Genomic DNA, 24,230 nt, shown 5'->3' with positions numbered 1-24,230 from the left:
CAAAAATGACCTAAGGAAAATAGTCATCGCTTCGCCATGATCGTTCCTCATTTTCTAGCGAGTTGAGGCAAGAAATTGGAATTCCGCCCGATTTCCAGAATTTCGTGTGTTATGCATCCGGGCGACCGGACCCAAACCGCCTAAAATTTTACCGGCCCATCAAAAGCGACCTAAGGAACAATAGTTATCGCTTCGACATGACCTTTCCTCATTTTTTAATGCTTTATAGGGCCAAAGAACTAAAATTTTGCCGTAACCCAGATTTTCGTGTGCCGCCATCTGCATGCATCCGAGCGAATGGACCCGAACCGCCTACAATATTTCTGCCCATTAAAAATGACCTAAAGGACAATAGTCATCATTTCTCCATGACTGTTCCTCTTTTTTGGCGTTTTAAGGCCAATAAACTGGAATTTCGCCTGATTCCCAAATTTTCATGTGATATAGCCCATGCCATCTGCATGATCCTGGCGACCGGATGGGTCCACCCGCCTAAAAAATTTCTGGCCCATCAAAATGACCTAAGGAACAACATTCATTGCTTCTCCATGATCGTTTCTCGTATTTTGGCATTTTAGGGCCAAAAAGTAGAATTTTGCTAGATTCTAAATTTTCGTGTTCTATAGTTTGTCATCTGCATAAATTCGGGCAACCGCTCCGAATCTCCTAAAAATTTTTCGCACCACAAAAAATGTCCTAAGTAACAATAGTTATCACTTCACCATGATTGTTCCTCATGTTTTGGCATTTTAGGGCCATAAAACAGGAATTCAGCATGATTTCCTGATTTCCATGTGCGATAGTCCACGTCATCTAAATAAATTCAGCCGACCGGCTCTGAATTGCCTAAAATTTTACATACCCATCAAAAATGACCTACAAAAAAATAGTCATCGCTTCGCCATGACCGTTCCTTATTTTTTGGCATTTTTGGGCTAAAAATAGGAATTTAGCACGATTCCCATATTTTCGTGTGCTATAATCCACGCCATCTGCATACATCCGGGTGACCGACTTCGAATCGTCTAAAATATTCCAGGCCCATCAAAGAAAACTTAAGGAACAATAGTTATCGCTTCGCCATGATTGTTCCTTAATTTTTGGTGTTTCAGGGCCAAATAATAGGAATTCAGCATGATTCCCAGATTTTCATGTGCTATAGTCCACGCCATCAGCATGAATTCGGGCAACTGGCTTCGAATCTCCTAAAATTTTACAAGCTCATCAAAGACGACCTAAGGAATAATAGTTACCAATTTTCCATGATCGTTCCTTTTGATGTTTTAGGGCCAAAAAATAGGAATTCAGCATAATTCCCAAATTTTCATGTGTTATAGTCCACGTCATCAGCATGAATTCGGGCGACTAGATCCGAATATCCTAAAATTTGGCAGGACCATCAAAAATGATCTAAGGAATCATAGTCATAGCTTCGCCATGACCATTCTTCATTATTGGTGATTTAGGGCCAAAAAAGGAATTCATCACGATTCCCGAATTTTCATGTACTATAATCTACGCTATCGATATGCATCCGGGCGACCGCATCCGAACCACCTAAAATTTTTCCCGGCGCATCAAAAACGACCTCAGAAACAATAGTCATCGCTTTGCCATGACTGTTCCTTATATTTGGCGTTTCAGGGCCAAATTTTGGAATTCCGCCCGATTTCTATATTTTCGTGTGCTATAGCCCATGCCGTCTGCATGCACTTGGGCGACCGGATCCGAACCGCCTAAAATTTTTCGTCCCCCAGAAACGACCTAAGGAACAATAGTCATCACTTCGTCATGAACTTTTCTCATTTTCTGGCGTTTAATGGCCAAAAAACTGGAATTCCGCTTGATTCCCATATTTTCTTGTCCCATAGCTCACGCCATTGTCTGCATCCGAGCGATCGGACCCGAACCGCCTAAAATTTTGTCGGCCCATCAAAGATGACCTAAGGAACAAAAGTCATCGCTTCTCCATTACTGTTCTTTATTTTTTGGTGTTTTAGGACCAACAAATAGGAATTCAGCATGATTTCCAGATTTTCATGTGCTATAGTCCATGCCATCAACATGAATTTGGGCGACCGGCTTAGAATCTCCTAAAACTTTCCGAGCTCGTCAAAAATGATCTAAGGATCAATAGTCATCCCTTCGCCATGAACGTTTTTCGTCTTTTGTGTTTTAGGGCCAAAAAAGGAATTCAGCACGATTCCTATATTTTCGTGTGCTATAGTCCACGCCATATGTATGCATCCAGGCGACCGGACCCGAACCTCCTAAAATTTTGTCGGCCCATAAAAAATGACCTAAGGAACAATAGTCATCTCTTTGCCATGACTGTTCCTTGTTTTTGGCGTTTTAGGGCCAAAAATCCGAAATTCTGCATGATTCCCAGATTTTTGTATGTTATAGCCCACGCCATCCACATGCATCTGGGCGACTGGACCCGAACTGCCTAGAATTTTTTTGGACCCTCAAAAACAACATAAAGAACAATAGTCATCGCTTCGCCATGATATTTCCTCATTTTTTGGCGTTTTAGGGCCATAAAGCTGAAATTCTGTCTGATTCCCAAATTTTCATGTGCTATAATCTACATGCATCCGTGCGATCGGACCCGAATCGCCTAAAATTTTGCTGGACTATCAAAAATGACCTAAGGAACAATAGTCATTGCATCGCCATGATCGTTCCTCCTTTCTGATTTTACGGCCAAAAAACTAAAATTCCGCACGTCTCTCAGATTTTCAAGTGCAGTAGCCCAAGCCAATGCATGCATTCAGGAGACCGGACCCGAACCGCCAAAAATTTAGTCGGCACATCAAAAATGATCTGAGGTAAATAGTCATCCTTCGCTATGGTCGTTCCTCATTTTCTGGTGATTAAAGGCCAAAAATTTGGAATTCCGCCCGGTTCCCAGAATTTTGTGTGCTATGCATCTGGGCGACCGGACCCGAACCGCCTAAAATTTTGCCGGTCCATCAAAAATGACCTAAGGAACAATAGTTATCGCTTCTCCACGACCGTTCCTTATTTTTTAAAGTATTAGGGCCAAAAAACTGAAATTCCGTCTGATCCCAAATTTTCGTTTGCTGCCATCTGTATGCATGCGGGAGACCGAACCCGAACTGCCTAAAAATTTTCTCCCCATTGAAAATGACCTAAATAACATTAGTCATCGCTTCACCATGGCAGTTCCTCATTTTATGGCATTTTAGGGGCAATAAACTGGAATTTCGCCTGATTCCCAGATTTTCATGTTCTATAGCCCATGCCATCTACATGCATCCGGGTTACCGGATAGGTCCACCCGCCTAAAGAATTTATGGCCCATCAAAATGACCTAAGGGACAATATTCATTGCTTCGCCATGACCGTTTCTCATTTTTTAGCGTTTCATGGCCAAAAAATAAAATTTTGCCGGATTCCAAATTTTCATGTTCTATAGTTTGTCATCTCCATAAATTCGGGCAGCCGGCTCCGAATCTCCTAAAATTTTGGTGCACCACAAAAATAGACCTAAGGAACAATAGTCATCGCTTCACCATGATTGTTCCTCATTGTTTGGCATTTTAGGGCCATAAAACAGGAATTTGACACGATTTCCTGATTTTCATGTGTGATATTCCACGCCATCTAAATGAATTCAGCCGACCGGCTTCGAATTGCCTAAAATTTTACGTTCTCATCAAAATCGACCTACAGAAAAATAGTCATCTCTTTGCCATGATCGTTCCTTATTTTTATGGCATTTTCGGGCTAAAAAATAGAAATTCAGCACGATTCACAAAATTTTATGTGCTATAGTCCACATCATCTGCATGAATTCGGGCGGCCGGCTCCGAATCGCCTAAAATTTTGCGAGCACATCAAATACGACCTAAGGAAAGATAATCACTGCTTCGCTATGACTGTTCTTTACTTTTATGCGTTTAGGGCCAAAAAATGGGAATTCGCATGATTCCTAGATTTTTATGTGCTATAGTCCACGCCATCAGCATGAATTCAGGCGACTGACTCAAAGTTTCCTAAAATTTTCGGGTCCATCAAAAATGATCTGAGAAACAATATTCATCGCTTCGACATGACCGCTCTTTATTTTTGGCGTTTAGGGCCAAAAAAAGAATTCAGCATGATTCCCGGATTTTTGTGTGCTATAGTCCATTGTCCACGTTATCTGCATGCATTTGGGCGACCGGACCCGAACCGCCTAAAATTTTGTCAGTCCATCCAAAATGTCCTAAGGAACAATAGTTATCGCTTTGCCATGACCGTTCCTTATCTTTTGGCGTTTTAGGGCCAAAAAACTGTAATTCCGCCTGATTTTCAGATTTTCTTGTGCTATAGCCCACGCCATCTGCATGCATCTGGGCGATCGGACCCAAACAGCCTAAAAATTTTCCGGTCCATCAAAGATGACCTAAGGAACAATAATCATCGCTTCGCCATGATTGTTCTTTATTTTTTGGCGTTTTAGGGCAAAAAATAGGAATTCAACATGATTCTCAGATTTCCATGTGATATAGTCTACGCCATCAACATTAATTCGAGCGACCTGCTTCGAATCTCCTAAAATTTTGCGGGCCCATCAAAAATGATCCTAGGAACAATGGTCATCTCTTTTCCATGACCGTTCTTTGTTTTTGGCGTTTTAGATCCCTAAAACGGGAATTCAACATGATTTTCAAATTTTCGTTTACTATAGCCCATTTCATTTGCATGAATTCGGGTGACCAGTTCCAAATCTCCTAAAATTTTGTCGGACCACAAAAACGACCTAAGGAACAATAGTTAACACTTCGCCATGACCATTCCTCATTTTTTGGCGTTTTAGGGCCTTAAAACAAAAATTCAGCACGATTTCCAGATTTTCGTATGCTATAGTCTACGTCATCTGCATGAAGACCGATTCTGAATCGCCTAAAATTTTGCGGGCCATCAAAAACGATCTAAGAAATAATAGTTATCGCTTCGCCATGACCGTTGCTCGTTTTTTGACGTCTTTTAACTGTTAATCCTTCTGCTTCTCTCTCATAAACACACAAAAATATGGCAGTTCACCTTTCACCCCATTTGTTTTCATTTGGTTGGTTTAAAACAAGGAATTTTTACCTCATATAGCAAAGGTTAACACCTTATTTATTTTAAATAAATACAATTTAAAAAAATTATATTCTATAGATACCTTTTAATGTTTATAGCAAAATATCTAATTTTGGTTACCTCATATACCTAAGCCACTAAATACGCTATTCAGTTACACTATTTTTTCTCTCTCTACTTTGATACATGCCCTTCTCTTCCCCCATTCCCTGAAAACACGATGCTCAATCTCAAAATTCATCTCACCCACATCACCTACCACTAGTCACAAACGGTGATTTTGCCTTCTCTTTATTCTTCTGATAAGCTGCTGAGAATGGGTATATTAAGGATTTAACTAGTTGAAACTCATTGTTCCTGAAGAATCTATCGATGGCCTAGGTTCTTACTTTAACCGTATTGGTTCTTATATTCCTCTTTTTCTCATTCAGTATTCTAAGATGCAACATTATCAAAAACGATATGCTACGTCTTGCCATTATTTTTGCTCGGCTATTGTACAGGATTCGTGGGAACATTGAGATTCAGGGTTTTGCTCGACGGCGGATTCGCCGGAAATTAGGGTTTGTTCTTGAACAAAGACGACGGAGTTTGGGGCTGAGCAACTTGTTTTTCTGTTAATATATTTCAATGTATTTTCAACGTATCACACTGTATTTTCATGTATTTCATTGTATTGATTGTCTTTTTTTCATTGTAATTCAATTATCTCGCTATTCCATGTATTTCATTGTATTTATTGTCTTTTATTTCATTGTATTTTAATGTATCCCGATGTATTCTATGTATTTCATTGTATTCACTGTCTCGCTATACGCCATGAATATATTCATATATTTTTTTTAATTAATATAATTTATGTATTCAGATGTATTATATATTTTCTCTGAAGATTGCTATGTTTTTGGGGTATTTTCCGGTTGAGAATCTTTTTTATAACTGGAAATACAAAATTTGTGTGTTATAATTGAGTTTGTTGAGTTATATTAGGAGTCTATTATGTTAATTGATTCACTTTCCGTTTAAAAACAGTGTAATCCCCTGTTTCACGCCGTGAATTAATCTGTTCAGCTGTAATCCCATGTTTCACGCCATGAATACAGTCGAATACACTCGAATACAACAACTGATTAGCTGGACTTCCCTGATTCACGCCTATTTTTGCTATTATATTCATGAATACAATAGCTTAAATACATTTAATACATCTTATAACAACAGAAAATGAATCTACAATCCGTAATATAGCAAATGGTATCTATAGATAGCTAATTACCACTAAAAGATAGTGCTTTATGAAAATTTCTCTTAAAACAACCTCAAAATCCATATAACCGGTCCACAATTTTGTATTTTTGTTATTCAGATTAGCAACGTTCATGGAGTTTAATAATTCCAGCTTCTCTTATTTTCTAGCAATATATATCCTTCTTTGAAATGGCGAAGGAACAGAAACTTAGAAGGCAACTAGCAATTTAGCATGAGAATGTCTTTTTTTTTTTAAGTTGAAGTGCATTTATAGATTTCAGTGAATCCACCTTTTCTGGACCCAAAAAAAAATTCCGTTACCGGGAATCGAACCCGGGTCTCCTGGGTGAAAGCCAGATATCCTAACCGCTGGACGATAACGGATCATATTGAAATTTGTTGCCAGCATTTAATATTTTAATCACAATTACTGACAACGATGATCATTCTAAAAAGCTAAAGAATGATCACTACATGTTGTGTGGCCACTAAAAATTTATTCACACTCAATTTTTATGTCATAGTAATAGATGCAAGACATGTATTTAAATGAAGACTTCTAACCTTAATCATTTTAATTATTTGCATTCTTAATTTATTAAATTAGTTAATTAGAATAAATTAATATTATTTAGTGTAAATGTCAAATATGAATAAGTATATATTGTACTACTTATTTAATGCATCCATGCGGTATGCGAACATACACGAGCCGTATATTTTAATTAAGAAAATCAAACTTAGATTTAGAAAAATAATACTCTCTGTCTCAATTTATGTAACATTATTTTCTTTTTAGACGGTCCCAAAAAAATTGACATTTTTCGATATTAGTACTTCATTTATCCAATTTATGTGTTATACTTTTCTTTCTAATATATTTCCAAAAAAAATGTCATACTTTCTTACTTAGAAATAATTTAACTTTAAACTTCCTATTTTACCCCTAATAAGATAATTAATTATCACACAAATATCTATTGCTTGTTTAGACCACAAATTGTATAAGTTTCATTTACTTCTTAATATAAATTGGGATGGAGGGAGTAACATTTTAAACTTTTAAACTATTCATTTATCCTTTATTTGATGATTATAGGCACTGGTTTCCCAAAAAAAATCTTTCATTTTTTAACTCCGTTCTTAGTCAAATATTATCACATAAATTAAGATCATTAATTATTGTGACTTACAGTATTTTTTACGTAATTTGTATATATATTAAAAACTTTAAAGATTTTATATTCAAATATTCTGTCAAAATTACGAAGTTTGATTCTCGAAAAGCGAAAAGTTGAGAAGTCTCACTTCTCACATAGAGGAGAAAGAGTCTCTGCTACGGAATTTCTGTGGTTCACTGTCTTACGAATTTTGTGATGAGTTACAATAGGGGAGCTGGTTCATAGGGATGTGTTGCACAAAAGGAGCCCCCTCCACCCTCCATCCCCCACCCCCCAACCAAAAAAAAAGGAAAATATCTTCGTCCTACAATGTGCAGAATATTGTAATAATTGTCATTTTTTTTACAGCCGTGGTGTCCACGTCAGCTTGCACTCACCTCGACTAATTTCATCAGATACTTGCCACCTCCCATCATCCAACAATACTAATAGCCTGTTTGGCCAAGCTTCTTTTTGGCCAAAAGTGCTTTTTTTTGCCAAAAGCACTTTTGGCCAAAAATTGAGGTGTTTGGCCAAGCTTTTGGAAGGAAAAAAAGTGCTTTTGAGGAGAAGCAGAAAAAAGTAGCTTCTCTCCAAAAGCACTTTTTTGAAAAGCACTTTTGAGAAAAATACACTTAGAAGCAGCTTTTTAAAGCTTGGCCAAACATTAATTGCTGCTCAGAAGTGTTTTTCAAACTAATTAGCCAAACACAAACTGCTTCTCACCAAAAGTACTTTTGAGAAAAGCACTTTTGAAAAAAAAAACACTTCTCAAAATAAGCTGATTTTTGCAGCTTGGTCAAACGGGCTATAAGCAATGTATGTCATTTACATTCAGAAATTAAACTGGTCGATCCTTGGTGGTACTAAATTTTTCCAGGAATAGGGAGTTGTATCATGCCATGTGCTTTGGACATTATTCTAAAACCTGTATTCACTTGTCTCTGCCCAAATTCTCCATAACTCTGCTATGAAGTGACAATACTAGCAAGATTTTTACCTTTTCGGAATTGATGTTCACAACATTCAGAGTATCACGAAAGGTTAGTAACGTTCATTTGACTCGCATAGTTTAACGCATTCAAGTCTATTGGAAACAGCCTCTCAACCTTCACGAGACAGGGATAAGGTCTGCGTACACATCACCCTCCTCAGACCTTAGTTTGTTGTTGTTGTAGTTTAGCACAAAATTACAAATCACAACATGGTATTTTATAATATGGTCCAAAAAGGGAAAGGTAAGAAGAACAGACAAACAGAAAGATGCCATGAAGATAGTCAAAACTCACAAAGTCATAAAAACAAAAAGAATGGTTTTATCATTAGTAAAACACCAGAAGGTTTACCAATTTATAGAAAATATTATTGCATTACCTGTATCCACACAATATTTTCCAAATGAACCAAAAAAGAAATCGAGATAATACATCCCTTTCATCACCTAAGAGCCTGTACAATAAGATCGCCAAAATACCAATCGCCTCAAATCCACATGTTGATGCTTATTTACCACAACAGATTACACGTCCATCGACAGATTTCTTGTCTAACTTGAAATCTTACATAAAACCCCAAAGGTACTTCTTTGATGTCAAGCAGTCACAAGACAACTAAGCTTATCCACCGCAATAAACGTCAGCTCTTTATTCGTTCCAGCATAATTCAGGAGTGGTCAAAAGATTCAGTTCAGCAAAATTCACTGCCTATTTTGTAAAATAGTTGATACCATGCCTCTCATCTGCGCCTCGTTTCCTTCCTTCTAATGGGTCCCTAAATGTTCATCGGACTATAGGATTTGGCAGTTTCTAACTTCAGTACTCCACTTCTCACACACAAAATAATTCCAGGCAAGGGGTAAAAGAATGGATCAATGTCAAAAAGAAAGAATGATTGAGCGGAATTTATAATTTCCATTTTCTTAAACCTAAAGCTAACTATGAAAGAGACAAAAGTCACTGGCCCAACCTGGAATCTATATATATATGCAGTAAGAAGGAAACCAAACAAAACCAAGGCTACTAGCAGCTTACACTCAATCCGAGTTGTCAGCTTCTTCATCAGAAGTCGCTGGAGTAAGAGTTGCTTCAGCAAGAGACTCTAGCATAAGTCTAACCTCTGAAGTGTCGTCCAAATAATATTTAGCTTTGCTTGGTTTTTGTCCCACTGTGCAGGCAAATACTTTGGTATCATAAGAAAGAATATTTCTGGATAAAGCATCACCGATGATCTCAAACATATCCTCATCAGATCGATCATCACCAATGCAAAGCACAAAATCTGCCATTTTCCCTTTCTCTGCCAACGATGTGAAGATTTTTTCTGCAACTAAACCTTTGGTGACACCCTAGAATGGAAAAAGAGAAAAGTAAAGATATTCAGACCATGTGTTAGGAACAACATTTAAGCGACTGCAATCTACCAAAGATGGACAAGTCAAACATCATCAATAGTTAGAATGAAACAACCAATTTGGTAGTTGGGAAAAGTATATGTACCTGAGGTTTGACTTCCACAATGAACTGCCCACTTTTGACAGCAACGGGTTCATTTGCTAAAACACTCTCTAGATGATCAAGCATCTCCTTTGCCTGAGAAAACCCAAAGCCGGTATCTGCATCACGATACTGCCACACTATAGCACTTTCCTTTTTTTCAATGCAAGATCCATCTGTAGAATCTGTATAGGATTGCATTACTGGTTCAGCAAGATGCATCCAACCAAAATCAGAGTTCTGACTGCATGTTTGCCATTCATGATCTTGTGACCATCTGTCACATCACAAGATAAAACATCAGCAAAGTCAAAGAAGACAAGCTTGAGCTTAACGAAACAAATGAGGAGCTCGGGCGAATTCATGTGGTCCACTTACCAAATTACAAAAAGGAGCGAAGTATTTCAGCAATAATTTCAAATGCTTTCTTTATCAAAAGAAATAAAAATATTAATTTCAAATACTTCTTTCCAATAACAACATTTCAAATGCTTTATCAAATGCAGATCACACCAGTGTTTGAAAAAGCGCGCGCTTCGTCGCTTAAAGCGCGAAGCGACGCGAAGCGATAGAGTATCGCTTTTCTGTGCCTAAGGCGACGCGAACAGCTGAAGCGCACGCTTCAGAGAAAAAAGCGACAAGGCGAGCGAAGCGACGAAGCGATCGCTTTTGAAGAAAAATCGCATCTGGGCCTATTTTTTTTTAGAAAAAAAGATTGGGTCTGTTTTTAATTTTATACAAAACAAACCCCTAATGCTGCGTGACATAACAGAACACAATTGCTGCGATTTTCTCTCTTCTTCATCGAAAAATTAGGGTTTTGGGACAGAAAGTTTCTGCTTTCTTTTCTCTTCTTCATCGCAACAGACCAGCACCAGTCCACAGCTCCAGTTGACCAGTCCAGGTAAATTTTCTTTTCCTTTCTTCTTCTCATTTTTTTTCTTCTTTCTTTCTTTCTTTCTTCTTCTCATTTTTTTCGTCACTGACTCACTGGGCTGGAGTTCTGTCTTCTTTCGTCCTTCTTCTTTCTTCTTCTGAGTTTTGTTTCTCTTTTTACTTCTTTCTTTCATTATTTAAATTTATATATTTTATATTTTTTCAGTTTATTTGAGTTTTTTAGTGTATATTTCAGTAATTAAAATTAATTATTATATATGTTATATTTTCAGTTTATGTGATTTTTTAAATGTATAATTCAGTTTGTATAATTAATTATTATATATATTATATGTATTTTCAGTTTATTGATTATGTTTTTTCTTATATCTTAATAGGGATATTAAAATGTTGATTCTAGTAATTTAGTAGCTTTGATTTTGCTTGTCCTATGGTTTGTGGATGGTTTGTGGATGATTTGGTGGTACCTAGTACCTACTTTTAAGTATTTAAATTGATGTTTTTGATTATTTACAAATTTACATTATGTTTTTTAAGAATTGCGCTTCACTTTAATAAAGCGTGCGCTTCGCGTTTGAAGCGAAGCGAGCCCTTGTCGCTTTTTTGCGCTTCGCGCTCTCCAAAACACTGGATCACACGACAACAAGAATAGAAGGGCGAAACCTAGATGTTAAGCTAAATAGAATTGAACCTTTTACCACCTACATTTTGACTGTTGAACCCAACCTAATTCCTATTTTCTAAGACCCTGAAAGTACAAATTTCTTAACCATATGTACTTCCACGTCTACAAGACACTGACGGTCCCGTAAAGTCTTCCGCCATTAATTCTGGAAAAATAAGTTACTTCCTCAGTCCCAATTTATGTGGCATACTTTCCGTTTTAGTCCGTCCTAGAAAGAATATCATGCTTCCTAATTTAGAAACAATTAAACTGTCTCATTTTAACGTTAATGAGATGATTTATAGTCACACAAAAGTCTAGCTTGTTTTAGAACACAAGTTTCAAATGTCTTTATTTTTTTTTGTTGAACTTCGTGCCCGGTCAAAAATCGCCACATAAATTGGGTTTCAGAAAGAAACATGAAAAACAAAATTACTCATGTCATCAACTATATATTAGTATGAAAACCTGATCCTATCTAGACAAGATCCATGGCTAGCCCATTCCCCTATCAAAACTGTTTCTTGACATTTTCAGCATAGCACAGATTCCAGTGGATCAATAGGTCAATGCAGAATACGACAGTGTTGGTAGATTAAAGTGAGGAAGAATTGAAATGGTTGAGAGGTCTAAAGTGTCACTCAACTATAGCAGGGAGGGGAAGTTATGCAGACACTGGACGTTGGACCTGAACCTGATAGACTAATTTGGACCCTCCCGCAGAACGGTATTTTCTCCGCATATTCATGTTATATGCCCCTCACTGACACTACTAATGGGACGCCAATGGCGCTAGAGGATATGGGGAAGCAAAGTTTCGCATAAAGTAGCAAATTTCAATTGAATTTTGGCTCATGAGGCTGCTCTGAGTCAAGGCAATCTGCAAAAGAGGGGATTGATTTTTTGCAACAGGTTATAAGCGTGAAGAGGACATCACCACCTGCTTTTACAGCGTCAAAGGGCATCACAGCTTTGGCAGCTATTTCTGAACATTTTCCAGGTAAGGTCAATGGCGGAACGAGGTAGTGTTAAGGGGGTTCGCCGGAAATTTACAATGTGCGAATAGAGTAAAAATGAGCTTCTTTTATAATATATGAGTTGTTGAATCCCCTTGACATGAAGAAAACTTCAAATATAGTAGTACAGGGGTTTCAAAATTGTTTTAGGTCATAGTTCAAATTCCAAATGTGACATCCTAGAATTTGTTGAATCCCCTTGTATAAATTTCTGGTTCCTCCCCTAGTAAAAATGAGCTTCTTTTATAATATATGAGCTGTTGAATCCCCTTGACATGAAGAAAACTTCAAATATAGTAGTAAAGGGTTTTCAAAATTGTTTTAGGTCATAGTTCAAATTCCAAATGTGACATCCTAGAATTTGTTTGAATCCCCTTGTATAAATTTCTGGTTCCGCCACTGGGTAAGGTAGACTTAGTGCCAGCTAGGGAGTTATTCTACAGCGGGATAAGGAAAGGAATTAACAAGGAGAAGCAACAGAAAGGGAAAAAACTGTTGGCCGGCATTTTGGTGGAAAATTTGGAGAGAAAAGGATTCTCATAGTTATTTAGAGCAAAGAGGAAGACAAAAGTAGCCTTATGCACAGATGCATTTCAGCTTTAGGCGTCTAGTGTCAAATGAGCAATGTTTATAATTTGAACCATATAGTTAGCTTCCTCAATTTAATATATTGGTTGGAAAGGAATAAGAGATGTTTTGAAGACCAAAAGAACCATAGTTCTTTTGTGAATTTATGCTTTTGGTGCAGGAGAAATATGAAAGCGAACTTATTTCAGTATCTTGATTTTCTGGATGTTTTGGTGATGTAACTGTAACAGCTACGGTCTAATTTTGTATCTTGGTAGTACCTCCTTGGTACTCTTTTAATGAAATTTATCTTATCTTATCAAGAAAATATTACGGAATAAACTGAAGCTAGCATTTTGTTGGAGTTCTAAAATGTTCTCCCTTCCCAGTTTATGTAAAATTTTCCCTTTAGGATGTTCTAGAGACGAAGTATCATTCTATACTACATCGCTCACAGATTTCCAGTAGATCCTTACGATATGAGGCTGTCCCGTGCAATTAACCGATCTAGTAACTACAAAGCTTAGTAATTACAAAGGCATGTTTGTTTGTCGTAACGTAATTACTAGGCAATTCCCTGTGTCGTGCTTGGTTTCCCTAGTAGTGATTACACAGTTATATATGCTTTTTTTTTTTGTTTTTCTAAATTTTTATTACATCAAGGGAGGTGGAGGGGGAGGGGGGAAGGGGAACACTACTTATAGGGTTTGAACCCTGCATCTCAACTGTGGAAGGCAAGGAGCTCAGCAAGTGAGCACCCTCAACCCCATACAGTTATATATTTTTAACTTTAAAATAAATGTTCATTATCAAAAAAATTCAGGAAGTATACGAATAGTAAGAATTAGATCAATGCTATAATGATGAATGGGAGTGTCCTAAGGATAGCGTAAAAGCAATGAGAAAGAAGTGGAATAATATCATGTTCAGGAAGTATACGAATAGTAAGAATTAGATCAATGCTATAATGATGAATGGGAGTGTCCTAAGGATAGCGTAAAAGCAATGAGAAAGAAGTGGAATAATATCATGTCCATGCTCAAGAATATTGTTTACCCCAAAAAATGCTCCCGGGCACTCTTCCCGGAATAGTTCTCTTTCCTACTTCCTAGGACTGTGGAACAACCTATTCTGGCATGATTTTCCACCAGAATCACTATATCCTCTTCCTTACCTCAGTTTACACCCACTGTGATCACTTCTTAGTCATCCTTTCTTTTCCCATCTACTCAAACGGGTAGTTGCGATAGCTTTTCATGGAGGAAAACAGAATATATTTCAATGCAAGCTTCAAATCTTTTGACATTACTAGGTGGACATCCAACAAAGACACATGGCGTGACTAGGTGGAGGGAAATCATAATATGATGAGACATTCTACATTGAGCAAAAAGATGAAGGAATGGATTTGCACTGTTCTCAAATAAGCGTCGAAAGATCAGAAGATACACGAGTATTCTGTCACTCTTGGGAGAAGGGAGATTGGTCATAATAATCCCTGAGATAGCTTTAAATGTGGGATGGAAAGATATAGCTTTTAAGATAGAAATATTCATTAAATGCTCCGCACAACAGAACATTTATTGTGAAAGGAAAGAGAACAAAAACACACCTCACAAAATAGCCATGTTCTGCTGCAAGACCGAGCTTCCTACAAGGAGAAAACCATTTGCTCAGGCTGTCCCTTCCCCTTCCACTAACGATAAAGACGGTATTGTTCGGATCACCACAAATTTTATTCAGGATTGAGATAACTTCAGGACTTGGAGACTTAATGAGAGAATTCTGAGGCATCATAGTTCCATCATAGTCTAGGAATATGGCCCTGCTCTTAGACTTAATATAAGCTGACTCAATATCATCAATCGAAAGCTTTCTAAAGTTAGGGTCAAGGGCCACAACTCTGAACCCAAAGCCCAAACCAATGCCGTAGCATCTTTTTCTAAAGTGATCCATACAAGTCCTCTCCATATCTTGCAAGAAGCTTCTCGCCCAATAAGCAACATCGTGGGTGCTAACGTAACGATAATGCTTTTCATGTCGTAGCTGCTTCTCTGGTTCAGCCATAGATATAGCCTCATTCATTGCCTCAGCAGTTGCTTCAACATTCCACGGGTTGACTCGAATGGCCCCACTCAGTGAAGGTGAACACCCAATGAATTCAGATACAACTAACATGCTCTTCTTAGGTTCATCTACATCTGAATCTGCTTCTGAGCCAGACATTCCTTGTCGACAAGCAATGTACTCATACGGAGTTAGGTTCATCCCGTCCCTCACAGCCGTGACAACAACACATTCTGCAATACTGTAATATGCCATGCGTTCACTGCTTGACACGGGCCTATCAATATAAACTATAGGCTCATATCCAGGCTTGCCGAATTGCTTATTGATTCTCTTACAGCTTTCCGATATCTCAGCCTGTATTTCCTCAAAATCTACTCCTTTACCCCTCGTAGGATTTGCAATCTGGACCAACACAGCCTGCCCTTGCCACTTGGGGTGCTGCTTGAGCATCTGTTCCATAGCTAGAAGCTTTAAGTTTATACCTTTGAAAATATCCAGGTCATCGGCACCTAGCAACACAGTTTTCCCTTCAAATTGCTGCTTTAGCGCATTAAGCATCAACTCTTTCGCTGCAAGTTTCTTCATGGACTCAATATGACCCATATGTATCCCGACGGGCATAATCTTGATGCCTACTGTCCGTCCATAGTATTCTAACCCAATATAACCTCTTTTAGACTGATACTCTAAACCCAACATCCGACTGCAACAAGAGAGGAAGTGTCTCGCGTAGTCAAAAGTGTGGAATCCAACAATGTCAGCACAGAGCAAAGCCTTGAGTATTTCCTCTCTAACAGGAAGTGTTCTGTAAATCTCAGATGAAGGAAATGGACTGTGAAGGAAAAAACCCATTCTCAAACGATTGAACCGCCTCCTCAAGAACGTAGGCAACACCATCAAATGATAATCATGAATCCAAACAAAGTCATCCTCAGGATTAAGAACCTCAACTACTTTTTGTGAAAACAACTTGTTGGCAGAAACATATGCTTCCCACATAGAGCGATCAAAGCGGCCTCCATGGTCAGGTGAGAACGGCAACATGTAATGAAACAGTGGCCACAAATGCCTCTTACAGAAGCCCTCGTAATATTTCTCCACAATATTTGGCGGAAGAAATGCAGGAACACATCTAAACTTATCCAACAGATAATTAGAAACATCATCCTGTTCAATCGGGTCAACATCAACACATAACGACCCAACATATAGCACTTCCATGTCTTCAGGTAATCCATCCTTAAGTCTCAAAAGTAAGGAGTCCTCATTCCAACTAAAGCTCCATCCTTTATTGTCTGGTCTCCTTTTTGCTTTCAATGGCAACAGATTTGCCACTATAATCATCCGATCACCGGCCAGCGAAGACGGATTCTCAGATGAAACACTATTAGCCTGGTCATCATCCAGCTCACAAATACTCCCGGGTACTGTCATTACCCGTGGCATCCGTCTCCGCTCCCTCTCTCTTCCCATTGTCGGAAAATTCCCAGACGCCAAATCTAAAAGATTGGTATACGATCTCGAAATCATTTTTACTAATATTCTTTACTGTCTTTTCCAAGCACAAAGAAGTCTCCCTACAATGCAACCTCAACCCCTCAATTGGGTAGCTCTTAATTACCTGCAACGACATCAATTAGTACAAGTTACATACAAATAATGACAGCAACAACAAGAATGCCTCAAACTAGTTATGTTGGTCAATACGAATCCTCTATATTCATTCGCTTCTTTTTCGGCCTGGTTCATTGCAATACATCAAACTCTACAAGTTTACATACAACTAGCTAAAATATAACACTAGTGGCATATAGCTAGGTTGAAGAAAGGGATCCAATCTCCTTCATTGAAAAATTATACTGTGCAAATAGGGAAAAATTGAATGTTTTCGATTACATATAAGCTGTTGAATGTCCTTGACATAAGAGAAAATTCTAGTGAACTGGCAAACAGGGTTCAAAAATTTGCTACTTTTGAATCCCTTCTATAAATTTCTGGCTCTGCCACTATGTAAAACCGTAGCCCAAGATATCTCAATTGGTCATAGACCAAAAAACCAAACCACAGACAAAACAAGAAAAAAAAAATGCTAATTGAAATAAACCAGACAAGCCCGTATAAAGTAACTAACAAAAGATGTGATCTTTAAACTATGCCACACGAAATCAAACTACAGCATTTCAAATCTTGGTTTTCAGATAAATTAAACCAAAAGAAACACACACACAAAAATTGGGAAAATAGATCAAAACCCATCTCAGATATTCAATTAGCAAAAACCCCTTCCCAATTCTTGCCAGCAAAAATTAAAGAAGACTTGCAGCATTCTAAAATATTGATTTTTCAGATAAATTAAACCAAGAAACACAAGAAGTAAAATAAATCAAAACCCACCTCAGATATTCAATTTGCAGAAACCCCTTTTGAATCATTGGCAGCAAAAAATAAAAAAGATTCGATCTTGCAAGTTTTCAAGATTGGTGAAAGTCTAGGGTTTGAACAAAGAAAGAACCTTTGTTGGGTTTGTTTGTTCTTTATGTAAAATAAAATTAAAATAAAAAAAAGTGATCCACCAATATTATTATGTACAAAGAAAGTTCCTGAGCTGGATAAATGAATATTCAAACAATAATATAGTTTTATTGAATATAATTAGTAGGTGACAATTGCTGACCATGAAACAAAAACGTGAGCTTTCAAATTATGGTAGTGCCTATTTGATAAAATATCATGGTATAGCCAGTTTTCACGCTGATCAATGAAAAATAGTCAGCGTTTACCAAGTCAATGAAAAATAGCCATTATTTTGCTGCAACAGGGACCGGTCCAGTATAATATACGGAAGTTCTGGTGCATTTGTGTACGAACTCCAGCATATTATGCTGGACCGATATACTTTGCTAACTCCTGTAAAATTTGCGGGAGACTGGAGCACCAGTGCTCCAAACTCCAGTATATTATATTGGACAATTATACTTGCTGAAACTCACGTAAAATTTGCGGGAGTTCCAGCATAATTATGCTTGAACTCCCGTAAAATTTGCGGGGGTTCCAGCATAGTTATCCTAGAACTCCCGTAAAATTTACGGGAGTTCAAGCATACTTATGCTGGAACTCCCGTAAAATTTGCGGGCGTATTTTTCCGGATTTTGAACAGTGTTTTCGCTCAAATTTAAAGTGGCTAAATTTCGATGACTTTTGAAACTTAGCTATTTTTCAACGACCAGTGGTAAATCTGACTATTTTTTAATTTCTCCCTGCCTATTTTTGTCAACCAAAGGCTAAAGCCACCGCCAACCAAAAGGAAAAATAATAAAAAATAGACCTTACATCTTTTTTTCTTTTTGCTTTCTTTCTTAAAAAGACTTATCTCAAGTAGGCACGTTGGGATTGTATCCACATCTTGAATATAAACTTTAAGGAAAAAAAACATAATATTATTAAATTTGTGTTATAATAAAAAATTACAAGTGCTCAAAATTATTAATCTCGATATATCATATTTACTAACTCAAAATAAAGAAAAAAATGTTGCCGCAGGAACGTCCTTTGATGCAATATTATGACTAGTAATCTAGACTTTAATTTAATATGGTGATGAGTTGCTTATTTCATATATAAATATCATCATCTAATTTGCCGTTAACTTTGAGCCTGAGATAATTAATTATTCTTTATTTGGATAGGTTTGTTTATACTATATTATAAGTACGTAGTTCCTTAGCGAAATACGATTTGTTTTTTTTTTTTACTCTTTAAAAAATAAAGTTCACACTAGATAAAATAGTTATTTAATTATTTTTTTAATACTTAAAACCTAAAAATTCATTAAAATTTTGTTATATCTTTTCTTATTTAAACTAAGGTACCTAAAATTTAGGACTTCAAAATTGTACCTTAAAAAAAATGTTGAGAGAATCTTTATTTGGACGATAAAAAAATGTTGAAAGAATCTTTATTTGGACGATAGTATAAAATTTATAGACGTTTGTTTGAAATAGCTTTTAGCGTGGCAATGGGAAATTGACATCCTAATAGTACTCTAATTGTATTCATGATAAACAAAATAATTTTTTAACATCAATGAGTAATTTTGTTGAAGAACAATTTTACTTCACTTAGTATTTGCAATAAATTATATTAATTACTCTAATTATGTGATAAATAATGTGAGACTAAAATTAAAAACTACTAATATACAGAAAAATAATGTTTCTCTTTTCTTTTAATTTAATCTTCTTCAATCAATCTTGACTAGTATAAAATTACGAAACTTCAATGCAAAATCGACCAACCTTTTAATCATTTAAAAATAAATATCACATTAAATAAAATTATCATTTAATTAGTTTTTTTAATATTTAGAAAATTAAAATTTACTAAAGTTTTGACTACTTTATCTTTTCTATTTGAACTATGTAAGAACTCCTAATATTAGGAATGTAGTTACATTGAAATTACTTATATAAGTCTGATAAATTATTTTTTACAAGCATTCATAATTTTAAAGATTGTTATTTCACCTAGAATAATAATAATCCAGGTGATATTAGAAATCTTCCACTTCAAGATACCAAGAGACGAAAACATAAAGCAAATTGTACAAAAATCACATTCAAGAGCTTACAATTATTTTCAGATTGCTAGAATTTTAAAGATTTAAAGTTGTAAGCATGGACACTTCTCATACTTCTCATCAGGCCCAATTACAGACGGAGGCCCAACCTAGAGACATCAAGAGCAAAGCCCAATTATAGATAGTCATTTTAATACACTTGTACATGGGATAGTATAGAGTAATTTTGGATTTTCTTTTTTTGATGTATATACATTACACGTGAGGATACAGAACATTCGGGATACAAAAAAATAAGAAAATATCTTCTCTTTCTTCTCTCTTTCTCTTCAGCTCGAACTAGGTTATACTTCATCTCTGTTTTGCTCCAATGGTGAGATTTGGTTGCTCTAACATGGTATCAGAGCAGGAATCTAGGTTGCTCGCGATCTCCGCTTCCGATCGATGTTACCCTCGTCAATTTTCTCTGGAGAATTTTACGATGCCTCCTACGGATCGCTCGCCGGAAAATTATGGTTTCTCCTCTTTTTCGCCTCCAATCGAACTGCTTCTTCTTCTTTGTGTGGCTAGGACACTCATCTTCATAGATTCTGCAAAAGACCTTACTTCTTTAGGTTTTGAAAGAAGACGGTACAATTTCTTCATCATTTTCTCTATTTCTGTTGTGTTTAGCTGTAGAATTTTTGTGCGAAGTAAAATCCATTTAGGTGTAGAGCTGTAGAATTGAACATAATGGGAAGTACTACTGGTTTGGCATCTACTGGTGTTCCTAGTACTCAAAGCACTGATGGCTTCACTATCTTTTCTGTTGATCCTTCACATCCCTTCTATATTCATCCATCAGATAACCCTAATACTCCCCTAGTATCTCCTCCCTTCGATGGTCGTGGTTTTGTAGTATGGCGAAAGAATATGCTAGTTGCACTTTCGGCTAAAAATAAACTTGGGGTGATAACGGGAAGAAATCCTCAACCAGAACCAAACTCTCCTTATTATTCTGCTTGGGAGAGATGCAATGACATGCTCATTGCATGGATGACCAATTCTTTGACTAGAGATTTCAATTAGTCTTATAGGATTCAATACTGCTAAAGATATTTGGAAAAACATAAATGAAAGGTTTGGTCAATCCAATGGCTCAAAGTATATTCAGATTCAAAGGGAAATTAGTGTTGCTACCCAGGGATCTTCAGATATAGCAACATACTTTACTAGGATGAAAGGGTTATGGGATGAACTCAATGCTGCTTATGTGGGTCCAACGTGCACCTGTGGGGCTCTGCCTAAATTCATAGAAGATCAACAACTCTTTCAGTTCCTTAGTGGACTAAATGACACATATTCCTCATGTAAAACCAATATCATGATGATGTCCCCCTATCCTTCCATAAGCAAAGCTTATTCCATGCTTCAGCATGATGAGCATCAGAAGGAGAACACCAATCACACACCCAACTTCTCAAATGATTCAGCTTCTTTTTCTGCGTCTGTTGGACAGAGTTTCAACAATAGGTCTTTCTCTCAAAAAGTTCAATTTGATTCAAAGAAGCAACCTTCATCTTCTGTTTCTTGTAAATACTGCAAGAAGCAGGGTCACACTATTGACAAATGTTACAGACTTCATGGCTTCCCCTCTGATTTTAAGTTCACCAAGAGCAGAAAGGGATCAGCTTCTTGTGTACAGAATACAATCACTGCTCCAGATCCTGATGATCAAAACTCTGATCCTCATGGTTTCACTAAAGAGCAGTATCACCATCTTCTGAGTCTTCTTCACAAGACACATGTCACACCTCATCACCATACACCTGGTTATCCTACTCCTGGCTTCACTCCTGATGCTTCTTTTGGTGACAATGCTGCTTTTGCTAGCTTTGCAGGTGCGTTCTGTTCTGTAGTCAGTAGTACTGATTTTCATGTTTGTGGATTATCAAAATTGGATGTAGACTCCTGGATTTTAGATTCTGGGGCAACTAATCACATGACACCACATAAACACTTCCTTCGCAATCTCAAACCATTGTCTGTTCCTTTTCTAATTACTCTACCTAATGGTTACAAAGTAAAGGTTATATCTACTGGTTCTTTACACCTAAGACATGATATAACTTTACACAATGTACTCCTTGTACCTTCATTTCATTTCAATTTGATATATATTCACAAATTGATTCTCCAACTCGACTGCTTTGCAATTCTCACTAAATCTGCTTGTTTTCTACAGGCCTCTTCTCTGAATGGGCCATTGGAAATTGGTAGAGCTGCTAAAGGATTATACTTCTTGCATCCAGAAAATTCATCAAATTCAGCCTGTCCCGTTGTTCCTTCTTTTAGTATAACTGATTCTAGTATTTCAACTGTTGCTCCTGTCTGTTCTTCATTTTGTTCTGACAAAGTAACATCTTGTCCTGCTATTCATGATTCCTTTCCTAATGTACCATGTAATGATTCACCTGTTGGAAATAAAATTGATCTTTTTTGGCATCAACGACTGGGTCACATGGCCTTTCAATAAGATGAAATCCATTTCCTTTTTATCTAATATACTTTCATCTAAACAATCTTTTCTTTGTTCTGTATGCTCTATGGCTAGACAACAGAGATTACCATTTTCTGATAGCTCTATTCGCTCTACTGTTCCTTTCCAATTACTACATATTGGTATATGGGGGCCATATCACACAAGGACCTACAATGGTTTCAGATATTTCATCACTCTAGTTGATGACTTTTCCAGAATAACTTGGACTCATTTACTAACCTGTAAAAGTAATGCTCTCCCTGTCTTAAAGGCTTTTGTTGCTATGGTTAAAGTCCACTTTAATTCAAACGTTCAAACTTTTAGGTCTGACAATGCCTTTGAATTAGGAGGCAGTTCTGAATGTCAAACTTTCTTCTCTGAAAATGGGATCTTACACCAAACCTCCATTCCTCACACTCCACAACAAAATGGAGTGGTTGAAAGGAAACACAAACACCTTCTCGAGGTATCAAGGGCTTTACTTTTTCAGTCAAAACTCCCCTTGAAATACTGGGGTGAATGCATTTTGACTGCTACATACTTAATCTTTCCTTCTTCTGTTTTACAAAACATTTCTCCTTTTGAAAAGTTACATGGTTTCCCTCCTTTTTATGAACACCTTAGGTCCTTTGGGTGTTTCTGCCATGCTTCCTCTCCCAAACCTGGCAGAGATAAGTTTCAAAGTAGATCCATTCCTTCTGTTTTCCTTGGCTACCCTTGTGGCAAGAAAGGATATAAGCTTCTTAGTCTTCTTAATCATTCTATTATTTATTCTAGAGATGTTATATTTTATGAAACTGTCTTTCCCTATCATTCTAATAATCCTTCCACATTTCACCTCCCTACCCCTCCTATCTTTGTTGATACTCCTTCACCTACTTCCTCCTCCTTTCCTCCACAATTAGACCTAACTCCTATCCTTTCTCCACCCCGCTCTCTTTCACCTACTTCTCCTATCCCTGCTTCTCCTTCCTTGCACAATATCCCATCACCTCCTCTTGCCTCTCCTCTTCCCCAACCTTCTGTTTCCCCTCACCTCTCCACCCCTTCTCCTCCTCCTATCAGAAAGTCATCCAGACATGTTAACCCACCTTCCTACCTTACTGATTATGTTTGTTCTCATGTTGATTCTTCTGCTCCTCCTACAAAATTGCCTACATCTGACATCCTCATGCATGAGCCTCAGTACTACCAACAAGCAGTTTCACATCCTGCTTGGCAACAAGCCATGTTGAAAGAGTTTGAAGCTCTTAATGCCAACCACACATGGGACATAGTCCCTCTTCCACCTCATAAGAAGGCCATCCCTTGTAAATGGGTCTATAAAATCAAACAGAGATCTGATGGCACCATTGAGAGGTACAAGGCTAGATTGGTCATAAGGGGGGACACTCAGAAGGAGGGTATTGACTATAATGAAACCTTTTCTCCTGTTGTGAAGATGACTACCATCAAATGTTTGTTATCTTTAGCTGTCAAGAGAAATTGGACAGTCTTCCAACTTGATGTAAACAATGCCTTTTTACATGGTGACTTACATGAAGAAGTGTACATGAAGGTTCCTCCTGGCCTTGAGGTGTCTTCTACTTCCTCTTCTTCTTCTTTCCCTACCTCTTCTCTTGCTTGCAGACTCAGAAAGTCATTATATGGTCTTAAGCAGGCTTCTAGGCAATGGTTTTCAAAATTGTCTGAGGCCTTGCTGTCCAAAGGTTATTGCCCTAGCAAGAATGATCATTCTCTCTTCACCAAGTTCTCTGATGGCTCTCTAGTTGTCCTTGCTGTCTATGTTGATGACATCCTTCTTGCTGGAGATGATCTTTCTGAATTGAATAGTCTGAAGTACTTCTTGGATAATCAATTTAAGATCAAAGACCTTGGTTGTGTGCACTACTTCTTGGGGTTGGAGATATCTAAACAGCCTG

At 37.2% G+C, this 24,230-nt stretch overlaps 1 protein-coding gene and 1 non-coding gene across 2 annotated transcripts; both read right to left on the bottom strand.

Annotated features, from left to right (window-relative positions):
- Window positions 1-6,657: 6,657 nt before the first annotated feature.
- On the bottom strand, window positions 6,658-6,729 carry TRNAE-UUC. Its single transcript has one exon. It is a non-coding gene; the product is annotated as a tRNA-Glu (tRNA).
- A 2,072-nt stretch (window positions 6,730-8,801) lies between these two features.
- Window positions 8,802-17,805, bottom strand: LOC109215504 (probable alpha,alpha-trehalose-phosphate synthase [UDP-forming] 7). The gene is made up of 4 exons (XM_019379574.1): window positions 17,606-17,805; window positions 14,754-16,832; window positions 10,001-10,274; window positions 8,802-9,849 (listed from the first exon to the last, which is right to left on the bottom strand). Exons 2-4 carry the CDS (start codon window positions 16,739-16,741, stop codon window positions 9,538-9,540), a joined length of 2,574 nt encoding a protein of 857 aa, XP_019235119.1. The 5' UTR covers window positions 16,742-16,832; window positions 17,606-17,805; the 3' UTR covers window positions 8,802-9,537.
- Between the last annotated feature and the right edge of the window lie 6,425 nt (window positions 17,806-24,230).

This window comes from Nicotiana attenuata, unplaced genomic scaffold (assembly GCF_001879085.1).
Source record: "Nicotiana attenuata strain UT unplaced genomic scaffold, NIATTr2, whole genome shotgun sequence".
Lineage (NCBI taxonomy): Eukaryota > Viridiplantae > Streptophyta > Magnoliopsida > Solanales > Solanaceae > Nicotiana > Nicotiana attenuata.
The sequence above is the reverse complement of the archived record's forward strand: the minus strand, read 5'-3'. Positions and strand labels throughout refer to the sequence as shown.

Coding starts and splice junctions, on each gene's coding strand:
- LOC109215504 (XM_019379574.1), bottom strand. CDS start 16,741: ATGATTTCGAGATCGTATACCAATCTTTTAGATTTGGCGTCTGGGAAT. Junction 10,275..14,753: donor GAACATGGCTATTTTGTGAG/GTGTGTTTTTGT, acceptor GTGATGTGACAG/ATGGTCACAAGATCATGAAT. Junction 9,850..10,000: donor TTGTGGAAGTCAAACCTCAG/GTACATATACTT, acceptor TTTCCATTCTAG/GGTGTCACCAAAGGTTTAGT.